This window comes from Canis lupus, chromosome 24 (genome assembly GCF_048164855.1).
Source record: "Canis lupus baileyi chromosome 24, mCanLup2.hap1, whole genome shotgun sequence".
NCBI lineage: Eukaryota > Metazoa > Chordata > Mammalia > Carnivora > Canidae > Canis > Canis lupus.
In genome coordinates, this window is record NC_132861.1 from 40,002,448 (window position 1) to 40,030,149 (window position 27,702).

The 27,702-nt window shown below is 41.2% G+C and overlaps 1 protein-coding gene and 1 long non-coding RNA gene across 3 annotated transcripts in view; one reads left to right on the forward strand and one right to left on the reverse strand.

Moving 5' to 3' along the window:
- The window catches only part of DOCK10 (dedicator of cytokinesis 10), a 260,663-nt gene extending 253,805 nt beyond the window's left edge, over positions 1 to 6,858 (reverse strand). The window contains exon 1 of one of the 2 annotated variants that reach the window (XM_072796446.1): positions 6,705 to 6,857. In XM_072796446.1, the coding sequence (XP_072652547.1) occupies positions 6,705 to 6,827 (123 nt within the window). In that variant the 5' untranslated portion in view covers positions 6,828 to 6,857. Of the gene's footprint in view, positions 1 to 6,704 lie in introns of both variants that reach the window. The other variant, XM_072796439.1, reaches the window with a different exon arrangement.
- The window catches only part of LOC140616088 (uncharacterized), a 36,307-nt gene that overhangs the window by 3,626 nt on the left and 4,979 nt on the right, over positions 1 to 27,702 (forward strand). Inside the window, exon 2 of the long non-coding RNA XR_012016619.1 lies at positions 7,899 to 8,041. This is a non-coding gene — a long non-coding RNA (uncharacterized lncRNA). The remainder of the gene's footprint in view (positions 1 to 7,898; positions 8,042 to 27,702) is intronic.

Consider the following 27,702-nt stretch of genomic DNA (forward strand, 5'->3'; position numbering starts at 1 on the left):
AGAGAGGTTCCTTAACTTAGAGCGAGGTATTTAAACCTATGAGTCTCGATGGCTTCCTCTCTAATTTGTAACAATAATAGCATCCTGATTGGATGGCTCTGAAGATTATACACTGAACTCCATACCAGGCACTTCGTGGGTTCTCCAAGAATGGTTTATCCTAACACATATATTATGGCTCTTCTTCTGTGCTAGGCTTCAGGGAAAATCATCGTAAAGAAGAAGACAGCCAAGAATTACACTCATTCTTTCATTTTTGGATCCATCTGGAAGTTACCTGGATCCCCTGTTGTTATTTTTTATCTTCAGAATCCATTCTGCAAGGCCCTTGAGAATAAAAAAACCTTTAATCGATACAATCAATAACATTCAACCTTGATGTTGTAAACTAAGTTTGCGTTGACTTCTATACCAGGCTGGGGACGTCCCTCATGAAGGAACACAAATAGCACAAACCGTGTGATGATGACTTCTGCTAAAGTGTAAACACCCTTGCTACAAAGAACCCTGTCAAAACCAAACCAAACCAAACACGCCTGTGCTGTGGGTGCCGAACAAACAGGCCTTCACTCTGCACGCTGCTTACACCCTAGCTGTGGACAGTGGGACAAGTGTTTTATTTTCATTCAGTATCACTTTCTGCATCAGTCACTCACTCTTACTCCCAGCATACGACTTTTTGGAAATTCTAGTGTCTCCCACTCAAGTTTTTGAAGCCCCTCCTACTCTCAACTATTTACATATCACAAAGTTCAGAGGAGAGGAAATTCTTCCTTCTGCTCCTATAAACATGTTTACAGACATGACTTCTCAACCAGAGATCTTTGGTCTGTCGTAGGTTCTGCTACTTATTCAAATATCAAAAGTAGTATCACTGGAGGACAGAAGAAGTTACAAAATGTCAAATGAAAGTGAGGATATGGAATTTTTGTGATTACTGAGGTCAACACTGTCCTTTCTCAGCCAGCCACTTGCCCTTTATGCTTTCTGCATACGCCCATACTGGTTAAGTACAATCACTTCTGGCAGGATGTTTCCTCTTCAAAAGAAGTTAATAAACAGAAATACCACGTGATCCAGTAATTCCACTACTGGGTATTTACCCAAAGAATATGAAAACATAAAATCAAAGAGACATAAGCACTCCTATGCCTCCTGAAGCATTAAATATGTTAGCCAAGATATGGAAGCAATCCAAGCATCCATCCATGAATGAATTAATGGATAAAAAAGATGTAGTGTATATAGTATATTTGTAGTATATATATACACACACATACACTCGTTTTATGGAGTATTTTTATTTATTTATTTATTTATTTATTTATTTATTTATTTATTTTTATGGAGTATTATTCAGTCATAAGAAGAGGGAAATCTTGTTATTTGCAACAACATGGATAGAACTAGAGGGCATTACTCTAAGTGAAATAAGTCAGAAAAAAGACAAATACCTTATGATTTCTTATATGTGGAATCTTAAGAACAAAACAAATGCACGAACAAAAAGACAAAAGCTTCTTAAATACAAAGAATGAACTGGTGGTTGCCAGAGGGTGGCGGATGGGGGCTATGGATGAAATAGATGAGGGGGAATAAGAGGTACAAACTTCCAGTTATAAAGGAAATAGGTCACAGGATGAAAAGTACAGTATAGGGAATATAGTCAATAATTTTGTAATAATGTATGGTGACAGATGGTGACTACGCTTGTCATGGTGAGCACTGAGTAGTGTATAGAACTGTAGAATGACTATGTTGTATACCTGAAACTAATACAACATTGTATGTCAATTGTACTTCCATAATAAATAAAAATAGATAAAAGAGGTTAACAAAGTTCGTTATAGTGCAACAATGACTTGCAGAGGAATTTTCGTGTAACTTCAGAGTAAATGTCATAAATGCATCAAAGAGTGCATACAAATAAAGTGGTCCCCATCTGGGAAATACATAGAAGGCTTTAGGCAAAAACTGACCAAATGATTATTTGTTCCTCAGAGTCTTCTTCCATTTCTCTGACTCATCCAATCACGTTCCATAAAATAAAGCTCCATTTCTCTCAGAGTCAGACCAGATGTGGTGTTAGCAGAAAAGTCGCCTCTACCTTCATTTAAAAGGATTTTTCTTTTGAAATACTATCAAAGATAGGCAGAAAAGTTTACAAGTCTTTATACTTAACAAATTGTAGGAAGCTATCTAAATGAACTAATTCATGTAAAAATACAAATACACTTCATACGTTTTAAAAGAATAGCTTCCTAAAAAGAACTTCTAATTAATGGCATTACAACTTTGAGGCCAACATGGCATGTATATTCAACCAAAGTAATAAAACGCTCAATAAAATTCTCCCACTGACATGGGAGACATGTTTCTAATCATATTTCAACTGAGATTCTGCTGTAAAGAAGCTTGCTTTGTGGATCTACCATGAAGGGAGTGTCTGGAAATGACTTAAACTCTACTCAATCCTGAGATTGGCTTTGGCATGAGTTGTGATTCATTTGTTTTCCATGAAAAAAATCTCAGAATAACTAAAATAACTAAGGAGCAAATATTTCTCTTTTTTAAAATATATGGCTTTTGGGGATCCCTGGGTGGTGCAGCAGTTTGGCGCCTGCCTTTGGCCCAGGGTGCGATCCTGGAGACCCGGGATCAAATCCCACGTCTGGCTCTCGGTGCATGGAGTCTGCTTCTCCCTCTGCCTGTGTCTCTGCCTCTCTCTCTCTCTGTGACTATCATAAATAAATAAAAATTTTTAAAAATGTTTAAAATATATGGGTTTTGTTCACAACTGTTCTGTATTACTAGGGTTGCTTTTTTTCTTTTTAACAACTTCATTGAGATGCGGTGACATATAAAAAATGTACATATTTAAAGAGTACAACTTGATATTTTGATACGTTTACATTGTGAAAAGATCAGCAGGATGAAGTTAAATAACTTAACCATCGCCTCTACATAGTTACCACTGTGTGTGTGTGTGTGTGTTGAGAAGATTTTACTAAAAATCCTCTTAGCAACTCTCAAGTATTCAATCCAGTATTGTCAACTATGCTGTACATTAGATCTCCAGAAATCATTCATCTTGGGTAACTGAAACTTTGTAGTCTCTGACCACCATCTCTTCATCCTCCTCACCTCCTACCTCCTGTCCCTGTAACCACCATTCTACTTTTTCCTTCTATGAGCTTTATTTACTATTTTAGATTCCACATATAAGTAAATTCATGCAGTATTCCTCTTTGTGTGTCTGACTTGGCCACTCAGCATAATGTTCTCTAGGTTCATCCACAGTGTCTCAAATGGCAAGATTTCTTTCTTTTGGGGCAGCCCGGGGTGGCTCAGCAGTTTAGTGCCTGCCTTCAGCCCAGGGCATGGTCCTGAAGACCAGGGATCGAGTCCCACGTCGGGTTCCCTGCATGGAGCCTGCTTCTCTCTCTGCCTGTGTCTCTGTCTCTCTCTGTCTCTCATGAATAAATGAATAAAATCTTTAAAAAAAAGATTTCTTTTTTAATATTGGGCTATATATCATATTTTCTTTATCCAGTCATCCCTAGACAGACACTTAGGCCTGTTTCTGTATCCTGGCTATTGTGAAAATGTTGCAGTGAGCATGGGCGTGCGGATATCTCTTCATAATTGTTCTTCAGAGGGATGTCAAATGAGGTTGGCTCTGGCAAAGTGTCTGCCTGCACATGAGTGTGCCATGGTGCTTTGGATTAAAATTGAAATCAAGTTTGCTCTGCCATATAGCTCTACTTCCTTCGGCAACTGCCCTCAAAGTGGGCCCCTTAATCAGCTGCTCTCACTTGCTGCTCTCACTCAGCAGCTCTTTGCTCTGTATTCTCCATAAGCCACACACATTTTGCTGCCTTCCTGTCCTACATGTATGTGTGTGTTAAGAGTGTGTATATATGCACGTATCCCATTCTCAGAGTTCGCAACTCAGCTGTCTTGTTAATCGGACAGCTTTATCTATTCTTACTGGATAGAGCAGAGTTCCAACCCTATAATAATCTTTCTGTAACATTCTGGAGGATTTTGGCCCCCCAAATAGAGACTTCAGAAAGGGCACCGTATGAATCTAGCAATGAGATTTTTTTTTTCTCAAAAGGACCTTCTAGTGTCTCTCAAATGTTCTTCAATGTAGGACAGTTTGCTCCAATACACACAATGCTACTCAACTATACTAAAGTGGGCTACCCATAATCTTCTTCCCCTATCCTATTCATATTCTCCCTTGACAACCAGGGTTTGAGGACTCGAAGCAACAAACATAAAGGATGATAAGGGATCGGATCATGTAAGCCAGGATTAGTCTCCACACGTAGTCCAATTAGAAGGTTTTAGGTTCAAAAGGGATGCTCTGCCCCCCAGAATCCTACTGAGTGCGGGTGCCAACTCAGAGGACTCGTCACCTTCCTGTTTCCCTTCAAGAGTTAGTTACCTGATAGAACGAAATTCAAAGCACGTGTCTTCTTGCTGCCAAAATCGCTGCCCAAACTGCCCGACTAGATGTGTAAGATCCAGTGAAATGTCTTGGCAAAAGCGAAATCAGGAGTGTTGGCCAAGGTGCTGAAGCGAGGGGAGCGAAGCAGGGACACCTTTGCCAGTGAGTCGCCCCCTCCTCCAACTCTTTTTAAGACATTGAGCTTATTCATTCTGACAAGTTACCCTAGGATCTCAAATCTGGCATAAATTCAGAGAAAGTCGTGTGCGTGTATCTAGAACACAAACTCTTTACAGAAATTCTAGCACCACAAAACTCAGGAGAAGCCACCTAAAATGGCACAGAACAAAAATCAAAACATCACTTGGAGCTGCTGATTCCAAATGAACGCTACTTCTTTCTCTGCATTTCTCTACCAGATCGATCCGAAGATCTGGTAAAAACAAATCGGCTGCCAAATAAAGTTACTGTTAAGTAAATGGCAGAGAATGACAAGTGCACAACCCGGAAGGATCATCCCGAAGCACAAATCATTTTCTGTGTATGTTTGAAGATTTTTCTTATTAGCTCTGCTTCTACTCGGATGGCACCTCCGCGCCCCCCTCCCCCCAAATGTCCTTTCTGACAATTTGTCCTTCCTGCCCTGAAAATGTGCAGGCTGATGTCCAAACCGCGGGCAGCCCCTGGCAGAGGGTTGGCTGAACAGTTGAAATCACCTCTGGGTAACTCCGGACCCCCAGCCAGCGGTAAGTAAAAGAGAAGGCACCCTGGCCACCAACCCTGGCCACACTCCAACCCCCCCCCCCCCCCCACACACACACCCTTTTGGGCAACTGATGCCAGGCAATTAGCTTCCGTTCTGTTCAACTTTCCGACCTCTGGCTTTAGAGAAAAGACCTGGCTGTGGGAACTGGCTCTGGGCAGCTCTTGGCTCCCTCTTCATGGGTGACTGGCAAGAGGAACACTTTCTTTGACACTCTTAAAAGAAGCCGTTTAATTCCTAATGATATTTCCTGGCAATAAGGAAAATGAAACCCACAGCGTGGGATTCCGGTCCAGCAAAGGCAGGCCAAGAGCGCGGGGGCGAGCGCAGGTCTTACGGTAACCCTCTTCCCACTCGCTCCCCATTCCCACCAGAGGTGATCCCCGCCCCCCCCCCCCCCCCTTCTCCTGACACTTCCACCCCGGAGTGTGACACCTACTGGAACTTCCGAGCATCTGGGGAGGTAGGGATAGGATTTGGGCATCAGACGGAATGGCTGGCTGCTGCCCCAGGGATTTCCCGCGGAAATCACCCAGAACTTAGAAGGCGCTTCAACAAGGAAGTAACCCCGGAGAGCGATCTTGGCGGGAGAACCCCGTGAGCGTCTTAGAAAAATACCCGAAACCACGGGATGCTTAATGACCCTCGTTTCCTCCAGCCCGCTCCCCGGGCCCCTTCTCGAGCGGGATGGAGTGGTTTGCGGCTTTCGGCCGCGTGGACCGAGGGTGGTGCGAAGGACGCTGCTCTCCCAGCGGGCGGGGCTCCCCGCTTCAGCGGCCGAGGCCCCCAGGTCGCAGCCCCTGCTCGCCGCGCGCCGGTCGCGGGTGGGGAGGGAGACGCGCAGACCCGTGGCCCGCGGGGTTCCCTCCCGTAGCCTCCCCGGCCCTCGCATCCCTGGCACCCCACAACCTAGCGCCCGTGGGACTCGCCGGGCACTCCCGCCGCCTCCGCAGCTCCCAAACCCACGCGCATCCTCTCCCACGCTGCGCTTCTGCGAGTCCCCGGCCCCCCGGCGCGCCCCTGGCCGGGAAGCGTCGGTGGCGCTGCCTTGTGGAGGGGCCAGGGGAAGGGGCGCTGGAGGGGGGCGCGGGGAGAGGGCGCTGGAGGGGGGCGCTGGAGGGGGGCGCGGGGAGAGGGCGCTGGGGGGGCGCTGGAGGGGGCGCTGGAGGGGGGCGCGGGGAGAGGGCGCTGGAGGGGCGCGGGGAGAGGGCGCTGGGGGGGGCGCTGGGGGGGCGCACGGGAAGGGGCGCGGGGAGGGGGAGCTGGAGGGGGCGCACGGGTAAGAGGCGCTCGGGAATGGGGCGTGCGGGAAGGGGCGCGGGGAGGGGGCGCGGGGAGGGGGCGCTGGAGGGGGCGCGCGGGGAGGGGCACTGGAGGGGGCGCGCGGGGAGGGGGCGTGCGGGGAGGGGGCGCGCGTGGGAGGCCCGGCTCGGGGCCCCGGGGCGGCCGGGGCGCGCGGGAGGGCGCGGAGGACGCCGCACTCACCCGCTGCTGCTGCCGGCTGCTGACGGCCACGGCGGCGGCGGACGCGGCGCTGTGCCTGAGCTCGGCCGCCTGCCCGGGTCTCAGCAGGCTCCGGGTGAACCTGCGGGTCCGCTCGCCGGCCATCGCCTGCGGCGCCCGGAGCGCGCGTCCCGCCGGCCTTCCCCGCGCCGACCTCGTCTACCCACCCGCCGTTCAGGAAGCGGAACTCGGAGCCTCTCCCCCCTCTTCCTCGCTCTACTCGCAGGAGGCGGGTGTTTCGCTCTCGCACCCCCACTCCCCCACCCCCTTCCCTGCGCCGAAGCTTCGCGACGACTTTGCAAACTCTGCGCTCCCCGGGCGCGCGCAGCCAACTCGGCGAGCGGCGGCGGCGGCGGCGGCTCTGCAGCGGGGCCCCGGGCGCGGGGGGCGGCTCCAGCTGGCCGGCCGGGCTGGCCTCGTCGCCCCGGGGCCCCGCAGGCCGCGGGGGAGGGCACGGGGCGGCCGCCGCGGGGCTCCGGGCGGGGCCCGCCCACGCCTCTCGCCCGCGTCCGGAGGCTCCTCGCGGGGCCGGCGCCGTGGCCGCCTCTGCCCCGGGGCCCCACCTTCCCAGGCGGGCGACGCGCGCGGGCGCAGCGCAGTTGGTCTTCGCATCCTTGGGGGTGGGAGGTGGGGGGACCAGAGGCTAAGTAGGGGTCGGGTGGCGGGGATCTCAGCTGCATCCCCAGAGCCAGCCTTCAGCAGTGTCTTCTGCCCGAAGTGCGCCCTCGGGGCCGGGGAACAGGCTTCCGAAGTCCTGCGTGCTTTCACCTGGTATTCATTAAGCGCCCACCCCACCGTGTACCAATTCACATTGTCCTGCAAACCCGGGATAAGGGGGTGGGGGGACTTCCCGGGCCTACCTGGTAAGGCCTTTAAGGCTATGCAGGGCTGATAGATTTTTGGGTTAGGGTGGGAGGCCGCAAATTCCCAAGCTGAGCAAACGAATTCGAGTATGTGAACAAGGACATTTCAGATCATGAAAGCTAGAGAATGATTCACCAGGGTGATGCGGTGGGAGAGGTGGGGGGGGGGGGTGTATTTGATAGAGTGAAGGGGTGTGAACTCACTTATAGGTTTACCAGGTAGGGAGGTTAGTTATGGGGAAGACTTACACTTGTGTTGTTTTTCTGCTCCTACTCTTGCCACACATGCCTCCGGTCTGCACGTCGACTCCAGCCAGCTGATTAAAGTCCACTAAGAATTCTCTTGAGTCACGCCCAGGATGGTTCTTCAACTCCGTGTGGGGCTGGCTGGGAAGAGGAGCAGTCCTGGGACGCTAGTTTGGAGAGATCCAGGACAACCACTCCTAAGTATTCTAGGTTTTTCTTAACTGCTTTTGATGGATCCATGACATTTTTCCGAAGCTAATATCTAGTTTTAACACAGGGTTGCACTTGCACTTGGGTATAAAAACTTCTTGAGCAGCTGATAAATGTGCTTGAGTCAGCTCTCTGCTATCTGGGACTCAGCTAATCAGAGGTACGGATTGGGCATCATTTCAGTACATTCTAGAAATCAAGATGGGCAGAGGCTTTGTAAGATTTGGGAGGAGCCATCTGAAATATCGGTTGGTTCCAAGGCACCCATCATAACAAAGTACTGGTCTTACATTATACGCTTTCACATTGCTAGGCAATATGGGAACCACATCGGCTTTAAGGGTAAGCAAAGTAGGTGGTTGCCTCTGTGGTGGCAAATGAAGATCTTTGTGGGAATAACTCCTCCTAACCATGCCCTCCTGTAACAAGTGTGATCTGTGTTGATCCCTTTGAATGCACCTTCTCTCTAGGCAGCTAATGTGTGAAGCATTTTTAAATAAGCTTGAAGTTTCCAAGTAGAGATGTCTAGTCTTTGTCCCTGATTTCAGAGCACCGCCTGGCACGTAGTAGACACTCAATAAATATTGGTTTCTGGATGACTTCCCTGAGGCCCTAAGTGGGCTGGTGAAGTCAAAGAGCTCAGAGTGCTTGAGGCCTAGAAAAACAAAGGAGGAGAGAAAAGTGGGCTGGAAAGGAAGGCCATAGTCATCAAAAATACCCCATGATGTGTTCTAGGTATGGCAACTCGCTGAACTGATCCAAAATACCGAGTAACCCATACAACCCATTCTTCAACCACAACCATATTAAGCAAGAGAAAATCACCTGTGCTTTATCACTATGGACTTTACTTCCTGCTGCTTCAGGGGGTCCCCCAGAGCATGGATGTAAGATTTGATAAAGTTGATGAACAAGTGCGGATTTGCTCTATCTATACCCTGTTTGAGTACATTCCATGGGTCACACTAGAAGGAAGGCGGCTGTAAGTGGCCTTTAGACTCAGGACGTTTATTTTTTTTAAATAATAAATTTATTTTTTATTGGTGTTCAATTTGCCAACATACAGAATAACACCCAGTGATCATCCTGTCAATTGCCCCCCTCAGTGCCCGCCCCCCAGTCACCCCCACCCCCCGCCCTCCTCCCCTTCCACCACCCCTAGTTCATTTCCCAGAGTTAGGAGTCTTCATGTTCTGTCTCCCTTTCTGATATTTCCTACCCATTTCTTCTCCCTTCCCTTCTATTCCCCTTCACTATTATTTATATTCCCCAAATGAATGAGACCATGGACGTTTCAATAACAATGCTCACTGGGACATTCCTCAGCTCTTGACAGTCCTGTAGGTTTTGCTTATGCTCTCTTCTGGATGCCAAGGAGAGAGCTGAAAGTCTCCCCCTGGCCGCAGCATAGACACAGACATTCTTTGCTGCAGAGTCAGGACTTCAGGTCTGCTCATTTGGGACTCTCTGGCTTTCTGCTGGTCACTCATCTCTCAGGTCCCTGGAGAGATTCAGCTAGTATGTTTTATAAAGGCAAATCTATAAAAATGCCATGAAGATGCTAATGTAGACTATAGATTTGAGGTGATTTTTATGTGACAATGTAGGTTTATCAATTATAACAATGTACCTACCAGTCTGTTGGGGAATGTTGATAATGGGAAAGAATATGGATATGGAGTGGTAGGGTAGGGAAATCTCTGTATCTTCTTTATTTTGTCAGGAATTTAAAACTGCTCTAAAAAATAAGGTCTTAAAAAAAAAAAAACAATGTAACACAACAAGGAAAAGACAAATAGCCTAATGAGAGGATGGGCAAAGGATGTGAACATACATTTCTGCAAAGAAAATATGCAAATGGCCAGTGCTCAATATCATTAGTCATTAGGGAAATGAAAATCTAAGTCACAGTGAGATGCCACACCCACTAAGATGGCCATAATGAAAAATATGGGGGAAAAAAATGTGGGAGTTGTGGAGAAATTGGAACTCTGGTACATCAGTAGTAGGTGTGTAAAGTACCTTTCCAAAAGCAGCTGCTTTGGAAAACAGTTTGGCAGTTCCTCAAAATGTTAAACATGGAGTCACCACATGACACAGCAATTCCACTCCCAGAGAAATGAAAATATCTATTCACGCAAAGAGTTGCACACAATGTTCACAGCACTACTCTTCCCGACAGCTAAAAAGTAGAGACAACCCAGATAACCATCAACTGATAAAGGGATAAACAAAATGTGGTACGCCCATACAATGGATATTTTTTGACATAAAAAAAATGAAGTATTGCTAGGTGGTACAGCGTGGATGAACCTCGAAAATACTTGGTTGAGTGAAAGAAGCTAGCCACAAAAGACCACATATTTATGATAGCTTTTTTACGAAACGTCCAGAATAGGGAAATCTAGAAACAGAAAAGTAGATTCATGGTTGCCTAGGGCCACAATGGCTTGGAGAAAAGTAGAGTGATGGCTGATGGGGACGAGGTTTCTTTTGAGGGTAATGAAAATGTTCCAAAATTAATTGTGGTGGAGGTTGCACAAGTAACAGATTACAGTTTTAGCTTCTGGGAAAGGGAACTTGACAGCTAACAGAAGTGTGTACATTTATTACAGCATATTATGCACCCTGTATTATGCTATACACCCTGTGTGCTTATTGAATTTTGTATCATGCATACAAAAGCCTATTAACAAACAAAAAAATATGTCCTAAAGAAATTAAGTGTGAGAAAAGGGTCATAGCTACAGATTCAATAAAAATTCAGAACTAAAGAAAAAAAATGTTGTGAAGCCTATTAGGTTTCTTCATCTTTCCCACCCCCAATTTGTTTCAACACCCTTGGCTGCACTCTGCCTTCTGTACCTGCACGGTTTCATTTTAAGAGGTACCAATACAGAAACATACCCACCCTGATTCCTGTTTCTCAGAGAACGGTTCATTAATAAGGCAAGTGAATCTTCAGTGGTGTCTAATATTGAGAATAGTGGTTATAAGCACATGCTCTGGACTCCACTTGCCTGGATTCAAATCCCAATTTTACTTCTTCCTTCAGCAAGTTACAGAAATGCTCTAAAGCCCAGTTTCCCTAGGTGAAAAGTAGGGAGAACAATGGGCACCTGTGTGGCAAGGCTTACGTAAGTCAAATCAACATTATTAAAAAGTACTTAGCACGGAGACTTCAGTGAACGTTATTGTTACTAAAGTTGTACAGCAGTCATGAATTCTTAAATCTTTCCTGTGACGATTTGATACACCTATTTAATACATTTAATCAGACATGAATACATTTGATACTCATAAGAACCTTTGCAGTGAGCAGGATGCCTTTGTACAGGCAAGACCGTGGACATCCAGGTGTTCTGAAGACAATGCCTTCACCCAACTCAATGACTCTGGAATTTCATGAACAACAATAATAATATCTGAATATTATAATATTAATCCATTACTATGCAATAATGTCCAATAATAACATCCAATAGTAATGTAGTGTGCTACAGCTTGGAACATAATTTCATAATATTTTATTTGTATTTTAATATACTGTTTTCTTTGTTTTTAAGGTTTATTTATTTATTTGAGAGGGGAGGCAGACAGAGTGAAGGGGAGAGAGAGAAAGAATCCTTAAGCACACTCTCCGCTGAGCCTGGAGCCTGACGTGGGGTTCAATCTCAGGACCCTGAGATTGTGACCTGAGCTATAATCAAGAGTCTGGTGCTTCACTGACCGAGCCACCCAGGTGCCCTGCATTTTAGGATACTGTAAAATGGGATTGTTCAGGCTTCTGATCTTGTGCCTCATTGTCTATAATTCTAGATGGATCACTAAGGAAGCTCCCAAAGTCCACAAAGGAGGCATTTTAGGATTCAGTGGTAGCAAATTTTGCTCCATGACTTGAAATTTAAGCTTTTACATTCTATATTTCCTAGCATTTAGAATGTGTAGCCTGTAATCAAGTTTTATCAAGTTCTCATTCTCCTCTTTATTAGGGTTTACATGGACCAAGCCATTCAATCAGAAGGAAATAACCCTGCCAACAGATATTTATGGAATATCAGCTATGGACAGGATCTCACCCTAAACCATGGGAGCCTAGAGCTACGTGCATGATCTGTACCTCTAAATGGCTTAATTTGAAATAGAGAAACTGACTTATAAAACTTCAGTGGGGGATCCCTGGGTGGCGCAGCGGTTTGGCGCCTGCCTTTGGCCCAGGGCGCGATCCTGGAGACTCGGGATCGAATCCCACGTCGGGCTCCCGGTGCATGGAGCCCGCTTCTCCCTCTGCCTGTGTCTCTGCCTCTCTCTCTCTCTCTGTGACTATCATGAATAAATAAATAAAAAAATCTTTAAAAAAAAAAATTTGTTAAAAACTTCAGTGGGTCGGGGCTAAGATTTTGGAGATGGAACTTATCAGATAGGACCTGTGTTTGCATTTTATATTTTATATTCTTATGTCTCTAATATTGAAAAAAATGACCACAATAACATGGAATTATCTTTCCCCCCCCTTCCTCCCTTACTTCTCTCTCCTTCCTCCCTCCCTCCCTCCTTCCTTCCCTTCTTTCCCTCTCTTCTTTTTAAGCTCGAACACTCTTTCTCCTTATTCACACACATTAGTGGTTTTCTTAAGAGGCAGTAAGCATTAATTACCTGCCCTGGTACAGTTCAAAGCTCTATATAACTGAAAAAAATGAAATTGTCCATTGCTCTCATCTGTCATCCTTTTCCTGCCTTTCCTAAGGCTGATTGCACTGGTATTGTGAGTAAGGAAAGGAAAATTTTCATAACCAAATAAGTAGGAATATGAAAACTCTACTGTCTTTTCCAAAATGCCTAGTAATGTAAAGGTATGAAAATTTAATGATTAGTTTAGGAGTCTGAAGACCTAGGCGTCAGTTTAAGTCTTGGTACTAACTGATTGTAGAAACAAATATCCCTTGCACAAATTTCATGGCATCAAGCCTCCTTTCCTAAGTGGTACCAAGTCCAGTGGACCCTGGCCATCAGCCTGGACATCAGAATGTCCAGAGGCTTGACTATTTCAAATTTGTCTAACTTACACAATTTACAAAGTACACTCAATTTATCATTTGATTCTCAAATCATTCATCCTAAAAGGCAGATATGTGTAGGTAATATTGCTCCCACTGTACAGAGATAAAGTTGAGAAAGAATAGAATAACATGGAAATTAGAAGGAGGAGTATTTTGCTATTAATAAAAGGACCAAGGTATGAGAATATAAATGCCCAGGGTAAAATGATTTTCTGATAAGGTATCAAGCCTTCCATTATGATTCCCTGTTGAGGGAAAAGTGTATTTATCCTACTTTATCATTTTTTTTTGATTTTTAAAAAGATTTTATTTATTTAGTTGAGAAAGAGAGAGGGAGCACAAGCTGGAGGAGGGAGAAACAGACTCCCTACTGAGCAGGGAGCCCGATGCTGGGCTTGATCCCAGGACCCCAAGATCATGACCTGAGCTGACAGGAGACACTTAACCAACTAACCACCCAGGTGCCCTATCTTATTTTTTAATAATAGGAAAAGAAGTCCAAAGAAGCAGATAACTTGCACTGACACTCTAGTTACTATAATTGGGGTGGGTAGATTAAAATAATTTAATTTGGCTATTAAAAGGATACAACTTGTCTTACTCAGCAATAAGTAAATGAAGTATCAGAATTATAAACAAAAATATGAGAAAGATGCTTTGCTGTAAACATCTCTTTCTTCTTTAATTCTATAAAAAGTTAAACAACTGAATTTACATCCAGTGGCTTCTTGGTTGAATACTACTTCATAAGTTATAATTTTTTTTCACCTTGCCAAGGGAATATTATAAAGCAACAAGAAAAATATGGTTTGAAAGGTGTAATGTACATGGGGATCCATTACTCCTTGCCAGAGCCATTTGGCAAAGCTGAGTGTCTCCATGTTGTTAACGGGTGAAGGTATTGAATTTGACATGGATTTGTCACTGTGTTTATGAGACAGATCACTCCTTGGAAGGAAATTACACTGAAGGTAATGATTTGAATGTGAATGTGAAGCTCTCTGCTGGGCTGTGTATTTTGCCCACAGTCCACATGCAGTAGGGCATTCTAGCACTGTTAATCCACTGGAATCTTGGGAGAGGGGCACATATGCCAAAGAGGCAGGCAGTTGAAAGAAAAGAAGTTTGAACCGGAAACCAGTCTCTGGATTCTCTATCCTGCTTTGGCTTTAGTTTGTAGTCTAGCCTTAGGGAATTAGTGTCCTGGGACCTTTATTTCTCCATCTGTAAAAATTATTTGGAGGCAGATTTTGGCTTGATTTGAGGAAGAAGAAAACGATTAGTAAATATAGAATGAGAACTGTTCAGCTTCTTACGTGCATAATTAAACCCTGTACCTACTTTACTCTTCTAGGCATTTCCATTTTCTCCTCCTCTTCTCTGAGGTATTGATGACTCCAGACATCCACTATTCTCACAAAAATACACCTGGACACATAATAAAACTATAACGTGATTATTTCTTTTATGTTTTAAAGAGAGCAACACACAAATAAGTCTGTTTTCTAACATTTCATTGAAAATTTTGTATCTATATGCATGAGTGAGATTGGCCACTTTTTCTTTTTTTGGAATGTACATGTTGCTGGGAAGATTTTGCTAGCTTCCTAAGTGGAATGGAGCAATTTCTGTCCATTTCCATGGCCTTTAATAATTAAAATGACATTGGGATCATTTGTTCTCCAAAGGTTGAAATAGAATCCAGCTGTGGAACCATCTGGGCCTGGAGAATTTTTTAATGGGAGATCTATAATCACTTTCAAATCCCTTTTATCATTTTTGGCCTACTCAAGATTCATACATCTTCTTTTAATTCTTCATAATTTATATTTTACTAAGAATATTTTCCTCAGGTTTTTGAAACATTTGCCCCATTTCCCCCAGGTTTTAGAAACGTTTGCCTTAGAATTACGGTTAGCATCACTTTATATATTTTTCCCTAGTGTGTATTCTTTTTAATTTTATTATAAAAAGTTTTTAAACATGCCTTAAAACTAACAAAAAGAATACAGAGAGTGGACACATAGCACCTAGCTATATCTAACCTCTTTAAAATTTGAGAAGTCTCGACCCTTCAACTCTAAATAATTCAGTATTTATCTCTAAGAAGTAAGGGCATTCTCATTTAATATACTGAACCTAATTAACCAAAATCTTTTAATAACTTCTATTGCCCAGATCATTCAAATTTCTACAACTGTTTCACAAATACCTTTTATTTAGAGCTGATTGGGTCAATCCAGAAGTGACTTATTGAAGACACATTGTTTCGGTTATATTTCTTAAATCTTTCATTTAAAACTCATTTAAAACTGATCCCCTCCCCCTGTTTGGTAGTGGCTTCAGTTAAAGAGACACAGTGGTCCCACAGATTTTGTTTCTTCTGACTGACATTTAATTTGTTCCTTTTTATCTTAAGTTTTTTTTATTCTTAATCTGAGGTGTTTTTTTTTTACTTCTTCCTCTTTTTTTTTTCCCCTTAATTGGGCTCTCAAGGGGGATGATCTAGTGTATTAGTCTCTTCAAGGAACTGGTTTGGGGTTTTATTAGTTTGCTTATGTTTTACTGTTAGTTTTTTCTGTGATAGGGTGATACCCTCTTAGGACAGGAATCCTAGATATTAGAGAAGAAAAAATAGTGATATTTTAACACATAAAAACTTAAAGCTTCATTATGGCAAAATATATAATTTTAAAAAGCCATTAAGGAAATTGTATAATTGGGGAGAACTCTTCGTAAAATGTGTATGTCTATATAATTTGTTGTTTTTACTATTGTACCTTGCTAACAGTAATCAGAAGCCATGGCATTCCTTACCACTTTCTTTATCAAGTTAAGAGAATGTTACACCAGATATACATTTAACAAATATCAAGTGATTGTTTATTTTCCAAAAAGAGATAGAAAGTATGTTTTTTTCTAATAGGCAACCTCAGAAGAAGCATATTAAAACTCAAATCTATACGTATAGTTTTTCAAAGCATTAATTCCATATTTTGATTAAGTGGACAGAAGATAACTGGAGAAAATTGTTGTTGGCAGATCTAATTGATAAAAAGAAACTATTTTATTTTCAGGAACTTTTTCTTTTAAGAAAATCTATCTTTGTAGTTCCAGCTCTTTCTCAGGACTGTGGTTTGGTGTGAGCTTGCACCCATGCTAACCATTTCCTGTGCATATTCTCTGTTCACCTCTGCTCTTGTTGCCATAAAAAGAAGTGAAATAGCAATATAATAGCATCTCACTGAGCTCCGTGTTTGAAAAGAGGTGAGGCAGAGCAAGGAAAGCAAGCAATACAAACTGCACGCATTTCCAAAGCCCAAAACAAAAATGGCAGATTGACTAGTCTTCCGGATGCCTATTCAAAGAAAGCTAGTGGGCTTTTGTTCTTCCCAGCATGATCATTAGAAATTCTTAATATTGAAAAAAAAAAAGAATTCATTATTATGACTAGAGTAGGATTTTTCATAGCTTTATTGTCTAGCAATTTCTCATGTGTAGGCTTTAAAATGTGTTTCTGTTCTAAGATAATAATGAATATTGTCCCCTCTCTCTTTATTTGTTTATTTGCTAGAGGGACAAAAAGAAGTAAAATCACTGTTTTTATAGAAATGTTAGAAGCAATAGGAGAGTTATTATGCAACTAGTCTAAAAATCCTAATATGATCAAAGTACTTTTTGTATATTTTTAAAGGGTAAAATTGGCATCATCACAGGCACAAAGCTCCAAGCTCACATTAACAAGAGGCCTTTCTAACACCTGCCACATATCCTGTCTTCTGTTAAAGAAATGCTTAGATGGAAACTACTTGAAAACACATGAGGATGATTCTTAAAGCTCAATAAAATATTCCATAAAGGCACCAGGTCGTTACCACTCTTTTCTGCTTCCCTTGGTTCCCAGATTTCTCCAACCAATGTCGTTCAGTTTGAAGTAGATCTGTGAAGGCCAAACCTAGTGGTTAGTATGTAAATAGACTTAATAGTCTTTATTTCAGCTTTTGGATATGTATTCTCTTGTTGGATTCCCATTTGGGGCAGGGGTAGAGTGCCTGATGTATGGATAATACATCATCTGGTAACGACTGCTGGGTTATGCTTGGCTACAAGTGGATTGAGCCATTTCAGATACTGCCAAAGCTGTAAATGGTCATGGAAATGATCTGTCACGTTTGTTTTTGCTTTTGTTTTTTGTAGTTAGTGTGTTGTTTACAGAGGGGAAGTGGAAGCCCAGAAACTGAGCATTGTATCTAAGATCATCTAGTTAGTGAAATCTACTTGGTAGTAAAGCTAAGAATGCTACCCAGATACACTGCTAGTCCAATTTTCATTCCAATGTATCTTGTAGAAGGAGAGACAAAAGAAAGAAAAGTCAGAGACTAATGACATTAAATTAAATACCATTCTTAAAAAGTGTTCTAGATTTATGGAACCACTGGAGTCCTGGTCCTTCCTATAGGGTCATGCATGGTACAACCACCTAAAAGCATAAACTTGAACAAAAATCAAAATGCTGCACTAATGCTTTCATTAGGCTCCATGTTAAACTAAGTAACTTTCATCTTTTTTTCCCCTTCTCCTTTTTTAGCTTTAGGTACCACCCTAAAGACATGATGAAGGAGGTTGGTATAAATATAATTTCTGTCAAAACAGGCTAGATCCTGTATTTCCATAGCTATAAGCACCCTCCCACCCTAGCCCTTTCCTCTGGGGAGGTTTGTAGTCTTTGAACGCCATGGTCTGCTATAGCCTCTTTGGCCCAGCAAAGCAATAAAGATATTTCTTCTTTTTTATCCCAAATTCTGCCTTTCTGATATATTTTGGCTCTGAAGCACAGAATCAGGGAGACACACTGATATCCAGAATTACCTTTTCCTTCATTTTTTTGCCTGGCCCTGCTCATATTCTAAGATTCAAACCAGAAATCACCTTCTTCAGGAGATCTTTCCTCCCCTCACAATATGCTAGCTAGCTGTCCCTTCTGCAAGATCAAAATACTCCCTGCATCTTGCAGTTTTTCTGTTCACTAATTCTTTTTCCATTAACAACTGTTACTGATCATTGAGTACCTACAACGTGCTAAACATCTTACCAAAAACTCTGTGAAAGCCACCGTGAGTTCTCAAAATCCTCTGAGTCAGGTGGGAATATTCCCATTTTTACAGATGGGGACACTGAGAATCAGACAGGTTAAGTAGTTTGATCAAGGACAGACCCCTGCGATACAGCAGAGCCAGGATAGGAAATCATATTTGTCGGACTTTCCATTCTGTGTCATTCTTATGTGTCATGTTGATTAAATTCAGAGTGAGGGGACTTTGGCCAGAGATACTAGACTTCTCCCATCATCTGTTATACTTCTCTGCTAGCCTCTGAGATTGAAAAGCTAAAACTTATATTTTTAAAATTCTCTTGAATTCAGGATCCTGGAGATGATGCAAGGTTAGAAGCACTGGTGTAAGATTTGGAGGTGGTAGTCACATTGCTGGCCTCCTTCCAGCTCTAGTGGTGGCCGGAAAGCAAGATGGTAGGGATGTGTGTGCGTGGAGGCAGCCAGGGAGGCCAGGCTCAAGGATCCAGGGCCAGTCACCAGCTTTGAGGTTTATAAGGCAGTTGTGGTAGCAACTGTGGTAGCAGCCTCCAAAGCTTCCTGGCATCTGGATCACAATTTTGAGGTAGGTCCATATCCTTGGGCTTGATAGCCCAAGAGGGGCTCTTGGGTTGGGGCTCATTTTGTTTTCCCAATGCTTTTGCAAAACTACATTTTTAATGATATTTCTTTCAGCTTCAAACATTCAGAGTGACGTAGTGGTATTTCCCATATCAATTGCTACAGCTGTGTGCTGAAAACACAATGATTTATTATTTATCATGATTCTGGAGTTGGTTGGAATCTTCTGCCTTCACGTGGTTGGCTAGGAACACTCATGTGGCTGTGTTCAGCTACGAGCTTGGTGGAAGCTGGAACATCTGAGACAGCGTCACATATCTGCTGACGTGCCCTCATACTTTGCCCTGTGGCCCCTCTCTTCACGTGGGCTTTTATTACTAACCTGAGTGGAAAGTAGAAACTTCTATTAGTTTCCCAAGCTAGAAATGATATATAATTCTGTACTTAAGTAGGAGAAATGCAAGTGGCAGAAACGACAGAAAAATCTGAGATCAACATTAAGAGGAGAAAGGATTCAGGGATGAGAGAGGCCAAATGTCTCATCTTCCATTATAATTCTGCAAAATAAATTTTATCATCCATTGATGCCACCGATATTTGTTTAGTACATATTATTTAAATTAAACATTCTTGGTGTTTGCTATAACAAAGTTCTGCCCTTGAGATAAATAATACAAGAGCATATAATAATCCACATAGAGAAAGTCACTATTTATGCTAGGCAGTCAGGAAAGCAGTCTAGGAAGTCACTCTAAAGGAAGGTCTTGAAGATTTAGTAGGAATTTGATAGGATGAATAAGTTTGAAAGAAAAAGAGAATAGCATACACTTATAAAGAAAGTGTCACAGCACAAACTTCAGCTTCCAATAATGGCCAGAAGCATAATTGAGAGTGAGGATAACTGGAAAATCAAGTTGAAATATGTGATGGTTAGTGTGTGTGTGTGTGCAATTTTGTAACATATAGACAAAAAGTCAATGAAGATGTAGTTTTGAACAGCCTAATTAACAAAAGGTCTACACACTTGAAGAGATCAAGATATATATTCTTTTCTTATAGACTTCAATTTTATGTCTTAAAGATTTTATGTATTTATGTATTTATATCTAGCACAAGCATGGGGAGAAAGAGGACAGGGAGAGGGAGAGAGAATCTCAAGCCAACCCCACAATGGGCTGGACACCCCACTTGGGGCTCGATCTCACAACCCTGAGAGCATGACCTGAGCCGAAACCAAGAGTCGGATGCTTCACCGACTGAACCACCCAGGGGCCCCTAGACTTAATTTTTAAAGCAGTTTTAGGTTCACCACAAAATTGAGCAAGAAGTATGGAGAATTCCTGTGTGTCTTCTGTCCCCACCCACTCACAGCCTCCCCCACTATCAGCATCCTGCACCACAATAATATGCTTGTTATAGTTGGTGAGCCTCCACTGACACAGAGTTAGCACTCAAAGACCGGAGTTGCCATTAGGGTTCACATTTGGTATTTTATGGGTTTTGACAAGTATATAATGACATGTATCCAGCAGTATACTATCACATAGAATAGTTTTACTGCCCTAAACATCCTCCATGCTCTGCTATTTATTCCTTTTTGTCCATTAATCCCTGGTAACCAGTGATCTCTCTACTGTCTCCATAGTTTTTCCCTTTTCCAGAATCGTTGCTAATATTTTGTTGAAGACTTTTATATGTTAGAGAGATATTGGTCTGTAGTTTTCTTTTCTTATAATGTCTTTGCCTGATTTTGGTATTAGGGTAATGCTGGCCTCATAGAATGAATGAGGATATATCCTGTCTTCTATCTTCTGAAAAAAATTGTAGAGAGTTGGCAAAATTTCTTCCTTAAATATTCTGTGGAATTCACCAGTTACATTCATCTGAGCTTTCTGTTCTGGAAGTTTACTGATTATTGAATTTATTTATATATAGGCCTTTTTGAATTGTTTATTGTGTGAGTTTTGCTAGATTGTGTCTTTCAAGAAATCGGTCCATTTCATCCAGGTTATCAAATTCGTTCACATAGAATTACTCTTAATATTATTTCCTTTACTATTCTTTAAAGTCTGTGTGCTCTATAGTGATATCTCTTCTAATATCCATTTATCATCCATTATTCATCGATTTTCTCTACTGATTTTCTGTTTTCAATTTCATGACTTCTGTTTCTCTAATTATTATTTCTTTTTCTTCCGCTTTCTTTGAATTTAATTTGCTCTTCATTTCTACTTTCCTAAGGTGGAAGCTTAGATTACTGATTTTAGATCTTCCTTCTTTTCTAATACTTGCAACCAATGCTATACATTTCCTTCTAAGCACTGCTTTTGCCGCATCCTGTGAATTTTGGTAAATTGTATTTCGTGCAGTTTTAAAAACACATATGGTACATATATAAAAATCAACAGATACTTGGACAAAAGGAAATACACCAATTAAATAAAAGAATAAAAATCCTACAACATTTATTCCCCCTTCATAGTGTAAAAATGATACAAATCAATGGCAAAGATATACCTTTAAAGCTTTCATGTTTCATAACTAAGAAATAAACTTCTAAATTGTCTATATATTAAAAAGGCATAATGAAATTTAGAAAATAGGGTTCACTAACCTGTAACACCTATGCTATATATAAAATCTTATGAGATGTGGCTAGATCAGCACTTTGAAGGAAATTTATGTCCTTACGTACTTATGTTGATTAAAAAATTAAAAATCAACAAGCTAAGCACACTTTATAAGAAATTAGAAAAACAATAGCAAAATAAACCCAAAGAAAGTAAAAGGATAGGCAGCAATAAAAATGACAGTACAAATTAGTGAAATAAAATACAGACATACAATGGAAAAACTCAACAAAGCCAAAATGGTTCTTTAAAGAGAAAAAATTAAATTTGATAAATCTCCGAGGAGATTGATCAAATAGAAGACACACATACCAACATTAGGGCTGTAATAAAAGGGTCACCGATTATTAGAAGATACAGAAAATAGAAAATTACTTATGACCCAGGAGAAATTTAAAACTTAATAGGCAAACTTGTGGCAAAAACTGGAAAATTTAGAGAAGATGGAAAATTTCTGGAAAAATATAGCTTCTTGAAAATTAATTCACTAAGGAATAGAAAATTGCAGTAGTCCTATGATCATTAAGGTAAGTTATTTGAATCAGTCATTGAAAAAATATTCCAGGTCTTAGGTCACCTGGGTGGCTCAGTTTGTTAAGCACCAACTCTTGATTTTGGCTCAGGTCATGATCTCAGTGTCCTGGGATATCCCCACCTTGAGCTCTGTGCTCAGCACAAAGTCAGCTTGAGGATTTCTCTCTCTCCCTCTGCTCCTCCCCTGCTTGTGCTCTCTCTCTCTCTCTCTTTCTCTCCCAAATAAGTAAATAAGTATTTTTTAAAGAAAGGAAGGATGAAAAAAATATTCCAGATCTATTTGACTCCCCTGGGCAGTTCTAACATTCAAAGAAGAAATAGTTACAAAATGATACAAGGTCTTGCAAAGATGGGTTAGCCAGGGTAAGAGTTGGGGAGGGAGAGGGCAACTACAGCACAAAGGAAGTAGGTACAGTGCAAGACTGAAAAGGAGGCAGAGGTGGTCAAGCTCCAGAGGAGGCATGGGACCAGGTTATTGAACTCCTTACCTCATAGGACTGGACTCCCCCTAAAAAGCTCGAGTCCTTTTCACTATGCAGAGCGCTGTTTCTAGTCCAAGCACCAGCTTTTCAATGTGGGGCAATTCCATCCCCAACCCTCAGTATCTTGAGTTCTTCAAAGCCAGCTAAAGGCTAAAAGGCTAAAAGTATTTTATATACTCCCTGGAACAGGAAGGGGAAACAGGTCTTTAAACAGCTAGTACAGGATAGAAGTTATCTCAATAGCTTATGCTGCACATCCTTACCAAGATATATAGTCCCAGAAACCAATTCATTATTCAATACACTTTATGATTTTTTTTTTCTCATTTCTGCAGCTTATTTCAAAGTCATCTCCTTGGCTTGGAATTTCCTCTCTGCTTATCTTACTTCCAGCCATCATTCAAATCACAGCACCAGCCAATCTTTTCCTTTGGTGCTTTCCCTGACCAAACCAACAGACCCTGCTTATTACCTAGTAGTGGTGGATTGGTGGGGGGTGCGTAGGGTGCTGAGGGAGATGGGGAGGAGGTTGGAGGAGCAGGCTAGTGCCCCTAGGGCTGATTTTCTAAATTACTTCCAACTAGAGTAATTTTATTTATTTATTTTTTTGTGGCATGAGTGATGTCTTTTCGTAACTTTTGCAGCATCCCTATGTATCATTTTCATCTGATTACATTTATGGAGCAGTTATTGATAAAATATATGTTATCATGATCCAAATTTGATTACAACGACATGAAAGTAGTTACTTTGGGAGCTTTCTTTACATATCTCAAAGGCAAATAAGATAATTTCTTCTCTTATTATCTGAAGAAATGTATCATTCTCATTTATTTTGATATATAAAGATGTAAATTATTTGGAAGAAAAGCTCCTATATGATACTTACACTAATTTAATATTCACATTGCTGGATACTGTTGTGGATAGTATGTGGATACTGTGTCATTTGATGTTTTTGCTGATAATGTGTTTAATATTTACTCCCAATATATTTGACTTTATCCTTCTTATAATATTCAAGGAATATTACTAAACTATTTTAAAATGTATTGTTAAGATTGACATGTTCTTCAGTGCGGCATATGGCATATGATGCAAATTTCTCATCCTTATTTATGCAATAATTAATATAAAAATAATAGTCCTATAGCTTAGCACAATAAAAACAATACATACATTTAATGTATCCTTTCATTCAGTGGATATTTCTTATCAGCCAGGCAATGTTAGGTATATTCTCCTGTCCTGGGACACTTCTTAGCTGAAGGAGAAAGACATCTTATGGTTGATAATTAATTGATTTTAGTTATAATTGTGGTAAGCATTGTCAGGGAGAAGTGTTAAATGTTAAAAGAGTTTTGTAGTGGAACCTGAATATGTCATCTGCGATGTTAGGGGTGGCCAGTATCTTTGTTTCTGGGGAGTCAGAAATCAGTTTGGGACCCCCAAACTGTGATAAGCAAAGCTACCATTCAACTACCAAAGTAGAGTCATGGGAGATGATACTTGATGACTTCAATAATTCAATCATTTAAAAATGATAGCTGTACCACAGCCTTTGAAAATTAAATGAATAGTTTAGGACATGATTTAGATATTTATCAGTCTGCTTTAAGAGTAAACATTAATGGGGTACTTGGGTGGCTCAGCTGGTTAAGCATGTGACTCTTGATTTTGGTTCAGGTCATGATTTCAGGTCCTTGAGATCCAGCCCAGCGTCAGGTTTGCCCCTCAGCGGGGAGTCTACTTGAGATTCTTTCCCTCTGGCCCTCCCCCTGTTTACTTGCTTGTGAGCATTCTCTCTCTCTCTCTCTCAAAGAAATAAATAATTTTTTTTAAAAAAAAGACATGAACAATGCTCTAAAATTGATAACTCATGTGTCTCATTGTCAAGAACCAAAAATCAAGGATGAATCTAGGGAACAATGTTTTTGAAGAAATCACCTTATCTGATCCATTACTTAACATCCAGTTGAGGCAGATAGTGCTATCATATGAAAAAAATATTTTCAAGGATTTAAAATGACATATGGCATACATTTTATTACTTTTCCTCCGCCCAACCAGGGGATTAGTGATCTCTTCTGGGAAGGTCAAATCTTTGATGGGATCCTGAAGAGTAATGTGCTGTCAATCTCAAGCTGTAGTAAAAGTCTGCTGTTAGAAAAAACTCATCTGGAAACTTATTTGTATGTGTCTTAGTTTCCTGTGGCTGTTGTGCCACAAATTTAATGTGGTTTCTAGTTCTAGCTAAAACAACACACATTTATCCCCTTTCGGTTTTGGAGGTCAGATGTCCAAAGTCAGTTTCTCAGGGCTGAACTCATGGTTTGGCAAGGCTCCACTTACTTGCCTTTTCCAGTTTCTAGAACTGCATTTCTTGCTTTCCTTTGTTCCTGGCCTCTTCAACCATCTTCAGGGCTGGGGTTGGAGCACCCTCAAAGCTCTCTCTGATCCATTTGCACTTCACTTTCTCCTCTCCCTTGTCTGGAATCTTCTGCCTCTCTCTTTAAAGAACACATGATGGCATTTAAGGCCCATCCAGATAACCCGCATAATCTCCCCATCTCACAAATCCCTTAGGCAATCACATCTGCAAAGACACATTTACTATAATTAGGTAATATTCACAGGTCCTGGGGATTAGAACATGGATATCTTTTTGGCAAGGGTGGGGTTGGGAAGAGGACACTTTTCAGCCTACCTCCTTGTAACCCTTTATTCCTTGTCATCTGCTTATAGCTTTGGGAGCAGCCCAAACATTTAAGTTTTATTTTGCCATTTCATGATATATTCTTACCTTTTTTTCAAAAATTTATCTTGCTTAATTTAACTCCCTAATAAATTTCTTCCCCTTGTCTCCACTTGGAGCAGGATCAACAGCCTGTTTGCCCTTTTTGTCAGTTGTATAACAGTGAAAGTCACTAATCATGCTGCCATTTAGAATATGGGACTAACAGCTATCATCTTCATAAATTCCTGCCATAAGACAGGGAAAGGCCACACTCTATAGTTTCTTGTCTCACAGGGAAACACTTGATCATTTTGTCTAGTCTTGAATTTTGTTTATCCATTTATTTGAGAGTATCGAAGTAGTTGTATCATGAATAAAGAAAGAATGTGAAAATGTCCTTGCCAAACCAATAGTATACAACCTTCCAATACTAAAAAAATTATGTCTATTTCTTTGGAAGGAACTCTGATTCTATGATTTTATAAATATCCTTAATGTTTTTCACCAAGACTGTGAACTAGAATGGCAGTATTATCCTGGAATAGGCAATTAATAAGACACATTGCGCAGTGCAGGTAGTGGTTTGGAACTTACCCAAGATGCAGAGTAAATCTTCAATTTTTCTCTCCAAATAGATACCAGTTGAGACATATTCAGTTTAAGACACAGAAAATCAAACTCAAATTTGCAAAAATTGTTGTTTCAGCAAACCTGATATAACTTAGTGATTCAAAGGTATTATCAAGAATTCAGTCTCTTTCTGTTTCTCTGTTGTGCCTTCCACATATTCTCCTTTAATGGCCAAATTCAAGTACCACAAGGACACTAACCACAAAATTAAGAATAGGTATGTTCGATTTTCTCTCACAAGCAAGTCCAAAGTCAACGCTAGCACATTCAACCATCTGTTGAATCCATAGGTAAGAAATCAACCATCTTTGGGTTTATTCATCCTGATTTATATAGGTCATTAACCATTAAGATATTTTTATCTATACTTTTAACTTTAGGGAGGAATAGAATTTCTAGGTTGTGACTGAATAAAATTGAGGAAATTTCTTTTTTCTTTCTTTCCTCAAGTAGTGTCAGGGCCAGGATTATTTCTCTACTACATTATCGACAGAAAAAATTTACACCAGAGATCCACTAATATCACTTCAAATTCGTAGACAGTTGGTCCTAAAATTCACATTGCATTGCCCAAGTACATCTCAATATTCACAGAGTAGGTTTAAACCAAAGATTTGCAGCCAGTTATTGCTGCTGTCAGTGTTTTAAAACATTTCTGCCTCACCCAGGTGTCTCCATTTTTCCATCTATTACTTAATTCCACTTGGGTTGTTTTTTTCCCCTCCCTCTCAGGAGTATTAGAGAAATTCCAGTATAGAAAAACTATGAACTCATGGTTCAAAACATAGTTGATATGTTCTTTATACTTAAGGCTATGTGTTATTTATTTATTGCTATGTTAGCCGATCACCCCAAAATATACTGGATAAATACAGCGCACATTTATTATTTCCAAGTTTCTGTGAGTCAGGGATCCAGTTGTAGTTTAACTTGTGCCTCAGAGTCAGAATCTCTTTTAAAGCTGCAATCCAGATGTTATGAGGACTGGGATCTCATCACAAAGCTGTACTATGGAAATATCTACTTCTAAGCTCACATGGTTATTGGCAGGGTTCAGTTTCTTGCAGGATGTTGGACTGAGGGCCCCAATTCCTTCATAATTATTGGTTCCTTGCTACGTGGGCCTCTCCAATATGACTTCTTGCTTTGTCAAAGTCAAAAAGGGAGAGAGTTTGCAAGCAAGATAGAAGTCACTATCTTATGTTAGTAATTATGGAAGTGATGTCCCATCGTCTTTGCTGTGTTCTATTGGTTAGAAGCAAGTTACTTGACCAGCCCACACTCTAAGGGAGGGAGTTACACAATAGCATGGCTATGATGTGTTTCCATTCTTATTAATCAGCCTGTTTATTGCATTCAGGTAGTACAAAGAAGTTCCTAAAGTCTACTAAATAAGTGTAAGAGATATAGAGACTGGATTTTAGAATAGACTTCCCATTAAACCAAAAACTAGGACAAAGTCTGTCAAATTCAGAAAATTTTATATTTTATTACTTTCCTTGCAAAAGCATATTTTTCATCCTTAAGAAAGGAAAAAAAAAGTAGGAAAGGCAGTGGTGAAAGTTTTACTGCCACTATGCCCAGGAGAGCTTGGTCATCATTTTCCCTGGTCACCCTGGCAGCTGAAGAACAACTGGAAATCTAAAGCATGTGTGGCAAGCCTCCCTGAAGCCTGCCTATTGCACACACGCATTCTCAACCTCTCCGTCTGTCTATCTCTCTCCCAGTTGGATGAGGAAGGCAGGTTTTATGCTCATTGGCACAACTTCTGGAATTATCCAAAACCAAGGCATTGGAAACTTATCCTGGTCTTGGATTCTATGCTTCTTGGCACCAGTCAATTTGTCCTAAAGAATTCTTGAAGAAAGTGAAGCCTGGCAGTATTCATGCTTTCTTGCAAAGACATTTAAAATATGT